Source organism: Cebus imitator, unplaced genomic scaffold (assembly GCF_001604975.1).
Source record: "Cebus imitator isolate Cc_AM_T3 unplaced genomic scaffold, Cebus_imitator-1.0 Scaffold263, whole genome shotgun sequence".
In the NCBI taxonomy this organism is placed as follows: Eukaryota; Metazoa; Chordata; class Mammalia; order Primates; family Cebidae; genus Cebus; species Cebus imitator.
This window is the reverse complement of record NW_016107578.1, coordinates 220,292-227,641: the sequence shown is the minus strand read 5'-3', so window position 1 is coordinate 227,641 and position 7,350 is coordinate 220,292. Positions and strand designations below refer to the sequence as shown.

General features: G+C 52.2%; 1 protein-coding gene across 1 annotated transcript in view; it reads left to right on the top strand.

Annotated features, from left to right (window-relative positions):
- SLC44A2 (solute carrier family 44 member 2) overlaps positions 1-7,350 on the top strand; it is a 24,452-nt gene that overhangs the window by 11,752 nt on the left and 5,350 nt on the right. The window contains exons 10-19 of the mRNA XM_037728382.1: positions 2,089-2,220; positions 2,307-2,406; positions 2,495-2,587; positions 2,761-2,845; positions 3,284-3,546; positions 3,623-3,717; positions 4,562-4,665; positions 4,783-4,856; positions 4,947-5,017; positions 5,152-5,240. Of these exons, the coding sequence (XP_037584310.1) occupies positions 2,089-2,220; positions 2,307-2,406; positions 2,495-2,587; positions 2,761-2,845; positions 3,284-3,546; positions 3,623-3,717; positions 4,562-4,665; positions 4,783-4,856; positions 4,947-5,017; positions 5,152-5,240 (1,106 nt within the window). The remainder of the gene's footprint in view (positions 1-2,088; positions 2,221-2,306; positions 2,407-2,494; positions 2,588-2,760; positions 2,846-3,283; positions 3,547-3,622; positions 3,718-4,561; positions 4,666-4,782; positions 4,857-4,946; positions 5,018-5,151; positions 5,241-7,350) is intronic.

Genomic DNA, 7,350 nt, shown 5'->3' with positions numbered 1-7,350 from the left:
TTTTTTTTAAGACAAAGTCTTGCTCTGTTGTCCAGGCTGGAGTGCAGTGGGTTGATCTTGGCTCACTGCAACCTCCACCTCCCAGGTTCAAGCGATTTTCCTGCCTGAGCCTCCTCAGTAGCTGAGATTACGGGCATGCACTACCACAGCTGGCTAATTTTTGTATTTTTAGTAGAGATGGGGTTTTACCATGTTGGCCAGGCTGGTCTAGATCTCCTAACCTCAGGTGATCTGCCCACCTTGGCCTCCCAAAGTGCTGGGATTACAGGCATGAGCCACCATGCCTGGCCAAATTATTGTATGTTAGTAGAGATAGCGTATCACCATGTTGGCCAGGCTGGTCTTAAACTCCTGACCTCAAGTGATCCTCTCACCTTGGCCTCTGAAAGTGTGGAGTTACAGGCCAAGAGCAGATTCCTGTGATAACAGCCTCAGCATCCTTCAGTGGGGGCTGTGTTAAGCCAGGCTCACCACTGCCCTCCAATCCAGGGTCTAGGTCTGTACTTTTATCAACAGCAAAAGGCATTCTCAAGAAAGCTACTTGGGTCAGGCACAGTAGCTCGTGCCTGTAATCTCCCAGTACTTTGGGAGGCCCAAGAGTTTTGGGCGAGCCTGGACAACATAATGAGACCGCATCTTTACCAAAAATGTAAACATTAGCTGGGTGTAGTGGTGTAAGCCTATAGTCCCAGCTACTGGGGAGGCTGAGGTGGGAGGATTGCCCGAGCCTGGGAGTTTGAGGCTACGATAAGCTGTGACCCTGCCACTGCACTCCAGTCTGGGCAGCAGAGAAAGACACTGTCTTTAAAAAAGAAAAAAGTGGAGGGGAGCGAAGGTGGGAAAAAAAATGACTCGACCAGGTGCGGTGGCTCACGCCTATAATCCCAACACTTTGGGAGGCCGAGCTGGGCAAATCACCTGAGGTCAGGAGTTCGAGACCAGCCTGACCAACATGGCAAAACCCCGTCTCTACTAAAAAATACAAAAATTAGTCAGGCGTTGTAGCGGGCACCTGTAATCCCAGCTATTCTGGAGGCTGAGGCAGGGAGACTCTCTTGAACCGGGGAGGCGGAGGTTGCAGTAAGCCAAGATCATGCCATTGCACTCCAGCCTGGGTGACAGAGTGAGACTCCTCAAAAAAAAGAAAGAGAGAAAGAGAGAAGTTAGAGCATGGCAGCATGATTATGATTCCAAATAGGGGGAAAGGATTCTGGAAAGTCTCCTGTGAAGGTGACACTTGAGCAGAGACCTAAGGATATGTGGGATCCAGCCATCGTGAGAGAAAGTGCCTGGCAGTGGGAACTGCAAGTGTAAAGTCCCTGAGGCAGGCACAAGAAAAGGCAGCCTCTGCCAGGCACGCTGACTCATGCCTGTCATCCCAACATTTTGGGAGGTCAAGGCAGGCGGATCACCTGAGTCAGGAGTTCAAGACCAGCCTGACCAACATGGAGAAACCCCGTCTCTACTAAAAATACAAAATTAGCTGGGCATGATGGCACTTGCCTGTAATCCCACCTACTGGGGAGGCTGAGGCAGGAGAATCGCTTGAGCCTGGGAGGCAGAGGTTTCGATGAGCTGAGATCTTGCCATTGCACTCCATACTGGGCAACAAGAGCAAAACTCCAGAAAAAAAAAAAAGGCAGCCTCTCATGCTCAATGTTTTCTTCTGTTTTCTTGTTTTGTTTTGTTTTGTTTTGAGACAGAGTCTTGCTCTGTTGCCCAGGCTACAGTGCAATGGCGCGATCTCAGCTCACTGCAATCTCCACCTCCTGGGTTCAAGCAATTTATCTGCCTTAGCCTCCCGAGTAGCTAGAACTGCAGGCACCCACCACCACGCCTGGCTAACTTTTTATATTTTTAGTTGAGACAGGGTTTCACCATGTTGGCCAGGCTGGTCTCGAACTCCTGACCTCAGATGATCTGCCCACCTCGGCCTCCCACTGCCCACCTCGGCCTCCCAAAATGCTGGGTTTAAGGTGTGAGCCTCCAAGCCTGGCCAGTGTTTGCTTCTGTTAAATGGGGCAGCTGTAGCTTCTTTGCAAAGTTACAGGAGGCACTGGTGGACTGAGCTTGTGGTTCCCCATGCAGGCATATTTCACTGCTACATGGAGTACTCCCGACTGCGTGGTGAGGCTGGCTCTGATGTCTCTCTGGTGGACCTCGGCTTTCAGACGGATTTCCGGGTGTACCTGCATTTACGGCAGACCTGGTTGGCCTTTAGTGAGTCCCAGTCTCCCAATCCTGCCCCTACATGAGGACTTGGAGGGAGTGGGGAGCCCAGGCGGCTCAGCCTTTGCCCTTTGCAGTGATCATTCTGAGTATCCTTGAAGTCATTATCATCTTACTGCTCATCTTTCTCCGGAAGAGAATTCTCATCGCGATCGCACTCATCAAAGAAGCCAGCAGGTAGGGGCCGGGGCATCAGGGGCCAAGATGAACCTATCCCTAGAGTCATGTCTTTTGCCCTGATGCCTGTGTCTCTGTTCCTCCCTAGGGCTGTGGGATACGTCATGTGCTCCATGCTCTACCCACTGGTCACCTTCTTCCTGCTGTGCCTCTGCATTGCCTACTGGGCCAGCACTGCAGTGTATCCACCCCCAGATACCAATCTCTGACCCCAGGGATGGCTAAAGACCAACTTTGCCCAGAAGTAACCTGCAGCTTAGGAACAGGGCTGGAAACTGGTGGGAGAATAGATTCTTTCCCACAAGTACCTGGGGTCCTCAGTCCTAGACCTCCACTTCCTTAACGAGCCTCTAGCTTCCTGTCCACTTCCAACGAAGCGGTCTATAAGATCTTTGATGATGGCCCCTGCCCACTCACTGCGAAAACCTGCAACCCAGAGGTGGGCATCCCTGGGGTGGGGAGGGCAGGTATTGCCCCAGCAGGCCCCAGATGATTTGAAACCTCTCATTTCCACTTGGAGATTATTCAGCAAGCAACTGTCCCCTGTTGCATGCCCTGTGCTGGCTGGGGGAGGTGGGAGGATCAAACAACTTCCCGGGACAAGCTGACTTCTCCAACTTGACCTGGCCTTCACCTCAGGTGCTAAATCACTCATTTTCCCCACTTCATTTCCTGTCTCCATGCCTTCCTCTTGACGCTGGTGATGGTCACTTCTTGTTTCTAGAATCCCTTTTTTTGCACAAGCCCATATTCGGAACCCTTAATTCCTTCACTTAACTCTGATCCCCATGTCTTCCTGGCCCCACATCTGATGCTCAGAGCTCACTCTGAAGTCCTGGCGCCTCTTTTTGGACTCGTTCTCCCTTCTCTCCCACAGACCTTCTCCTCCTCCAATGAGTCCCGCCTATGCCCCAATGCCCGCTGCCAGTTCGCCTTCTACGGTGGTGAGTCAGGCTACCACCGGGCCCTACTGGGCCTGCAGATCTTCAATGCCTTCATGTTCTTCTGGTTGGCCAACTTCGTGCTGGCGCTGGGCCAAGTCACGCTGGCCGGGGCCTTTGCCTCCTACTACTGGGCCCTGCGCAAGCCAGACGACCTGCCCGCCTTCCCGCTCTTCTCTGCCTTTGGTCGGGCGCTCAGGTGGGCTGGCGTTGCGGGCAGGACGGGGTGGAGGACTAGGCCTGGCCCGGCCACCGACCACCCCTTCGGCCCGCAGGTACCACACAGGCTCCCTAGCCTTTGGCGCGCTCATCCTGGCCATTGTGCAGATCATCCGAGTGATCCTCGAGTACCTGGATCAGCGGCTGAAAGGTACGGCCCACCCACCGCTGGCATTGGCTCCTGCGGGTGTGTGTGGGGGGGTGAGGCTGAGTAGCAAACCAGGATTGGTTCTTGCTTGGAGGTGGGTGGGGACAAGAGAATAGGGGAGTCATTGGTTTCTGTCTGTGACGGTGGCATTCGGGAGTTTGCGTGATTGGGTCCTGTGATGGAGAAGCAGCCCAGAGAGCCTACCAGAGGAGGCAGGCTCATGAGGCCTGGCCCACCACTGGTTATTACTAGAGCGAGTAGGAGTGAGAGCTATTTGCGCTCAAGAGAGCAGGAATAAAACTGGCTTATGGGTTTATGCGGTGCTCATGCCTGTAATCCCGGCACTTTGGGAGGCCAAAGCGGAGTTCAGGAGTTCAAGACCAGCCTGGCCAACATGGTGAAACCCCGTCTCTACTAAAAATACAAAAATTAGCCGAGCGTAGTGGCACGTGCCTGTAATCCCAGCTACTCGGGAGGCTGAGGCAGGAGAATTGGTCGAACCCGGGAGGTGCAGGTCGCAGTAAGCCAAGATCGAGCCACTGCATTCCAGCCTGTAACAGATCGAGACTCCGTTTCAAAAAAAAAAAAACCAGAAGAGGGGCTGTGGGGCTGGGACTGGTTGCACTTTGTTTTAGAGACAAGATCTTTCTGCTGCCCAGGCTGGAGTACAGTGGTACCACCATAGCTCACTGGAGCCTCAAAATCCTGGGCTCAAGTCCCTGTCTCTTTGACAGCATGGACTCAGGAGACCTGGACGGTGGCAAATGTGTGTGATAGGGAAGAGGGGATTCCTTCCAGGCCAGGCCAGGTGTCCCCTCACTTCCACATCCCTTCCCTTCTTTTCTAGCTGCGGAGAACAGGTTTGCCAAGTACCTCATGACCTGTCTCAAATGCTGCTTCTGGTGCTTGGAGAAGTTCATCAAATTCCTCAACAGGAATGCCTACATCATGGTGAGTGGGCCTGGGACCCCCAACCAACCCAACAGCTCCTGCATGGTGATGCCCCCCACCACCACCACCACCATGCCCACTCAGTGAGTCTGATCTCTCCCTCCCACTCTCCTCCAGATTGCCATCTACGGCACCAATTTCTGCACCTCAGCCAGGAATGCCTTCTTTCTGCTCATGAGAAACATCATCAGGTCAGGGAAGACATCTTCCTCCTGCCACCCCACCTCTTCCCCTAGTCCCTGAAGCCAGCATTCACACCTGACCCTCACTGTCCCCTACAGAGTGGCTGTCCTGGACAAAGTTACTGACTTCCTCTTTCTGTTGGGCAAACTTCTGATCGTGGGTAGTGTGGGTGAGTGCCGTCCACCTAGTCTCTCAGGGTGTGGGAGCCTGATTTCCGTCTTCTGTGTTGGGTGTCATCTTCTTGGGAAGCTGTTTCCTATACCCAGAACCCTTCAGCATCTTGCTTTCCTCTCCTTTTTCCAGGGATCCTGGCTTTCTTCTTCTTCACTCACCGTATTAGGATCGTGCAGGATACAGCACCACCCCTCAACTATTACTGGGTTCCTATACTGGTATGGACCGCTGGGGAGAGATGGGGGTTTGGGAAGAAAGAGATGTTTTGCTGGTCTTCTTTGACTAGATAAATGGGGATAGAGGTCAGAAGTGGGGAACTGATTATTTATTCAGACTACAGAGTTTTTGTTTGTTTGATTTTGAATCAGAGTCTTGCCCTGTCACCCAAGCTGGAGTGCAGTGGTGAGATCTCAGCTCACTGCAACCTCTGCCTCCCGGGTTCAAGCAAGTTCTCCAGCTTCTGCCTCCCGAGTAGCTGGGATTACAGGTGCCTGCCACCACAGCTGGCTAATTTTTGTATATTTGTTTATTTTTTAATTTTAACTTTATTTATTTATTTTGAGACAGAGTCTCACTCTGTTGTCCAAGTTGTAGTGGAGTGAAGGAATCTTGGCTCACAGCAACCTCCACTTCTGTAGTTCAAGCGATTCTTGTGCCTCAGCCTCCTGAGTAGCTGGGATTACAGGCAGATACTACCACACCTGGCTAATTTTTTTTTTTTTTTTTTTTTTTTTTTTGGAGTTTTGCACTTGTTGCCCAGGCTGGAGTGCAATGGCACAATCTTGGCCCACTGCAACCTCCACCCCCCAGGTTCAAGTGATTCTCCTGCCTCAGCCTCCTGAGTAGCTGGGATTACAGGTGCACGCCACCATGCCTGGCTAATTCTGTATTTTTAGAGACGGGGTTTCTTCATGTTGGTCAGGCTGGTCTTGAACTCCCGACCTCAGGTGATCTGTGTGCCTGAGCCTCCCAAAGTGCTGGGGTTACAGGCATAAGCCACCTCACCAGGCATATTTTTTATTTTTAGTAGAGACAGGGTTTCACCATGTTGACCAGGCTGGTCTCAAACTCCTGACCTCAGGTGATCCGCCTGCCTTGGCCTCTCAAAGTGCTGGGATTACAGGCGCAAACCACCACACCCGGCTCATTTTTGTGTATTTAATAGAGACAGGGTTTCACTGTGTTGTCTCGGCTGGTCTGAAACTCCTGACCTCAAGTGATCCACCCACCTTAGCCTCCCACAGGCTTGAGCCACCATGCCCAACCTCAGACCACAAACATTATCAAGCACTATTGTGTATCAGGCATTAAGATGGAGGGCTTTCTCTCAAGGCCTTACAGTTTGGGGGTATATTGGTGAATGTATGATTGCAAACTGGGACATGCCATCAGTATGTCTGTAGGTCTGTAAAGCAAAGGGAACTGTTTGGACCTGTGGCAGGTGTGGGAGTCCAGGTGGTGTCACTGTGCTGGTGATGTTAGATCTGAGATCTGAAGCTGTAGACAATATCCAGGCAGAGGGAACGGCAAGTACAGCGGCCCTGGGGTGGGACTGTGCCAGGAACAGTAAAGAGAGCAGTGGGGCATGTGGAGGGACTAAACAAGTGGAGATAAGGGCTGGGCACGGTGGCTCACGTCTCTAATCCCAGCACTTTGGAAGGCTGAGGTGGGTGGATCACTTAAAGACAGGAGTTTGAGACCAGCCTGGCCAACATGGCAAAACCCCATCTCTACTAAAAATACAAAAATTAGCCAGGCATGGTGGCAGGTGCTTGTAATCCCAGCTACTCAGGAGACTGAGTCAGGAGAATTGCTTGAACCCAGGACGCAGAGGTTGCAGTGAGCCAAGATCACGCCACTGCACTCCAGCCTGGGTAACAGAGTGAGACTCTGTCTCAAACAAACAAATAAAAAAAAAGCCCGGGCACGGTGGCTCACGCCTGTAATCCAAACACTTTGGAGGCCAAGGCGGGCAGATCACCTGAGGTCGGCAGTTCAAGACCAGCCTGACCAACATGGTGAAACCCCATCTCTACTAAAAATACAAAATTAGCCAGGCATGATGGCAGGTGCCTGTAATCCCATCTACGCAGGAGACTGAGTCAGGAGAACTGCTTGAACCCAGGACACAGAGGTTGCAGTGAGCCAAGATCACGCCACTGCACTCCAGCCTGGGTAATAGAGTGAGACTCTGTCTCAAAAAAAAAAAAAGGTTGGGTGCAGTGGCTCACGCCTGTAATCCAAACACTTTGGAGGCCAAGGCGGGCGGATCACCTGAGGTCGGAAGTTCAAGACCAGCCTGACCAACATGGTGAAACCCCGTCTTTA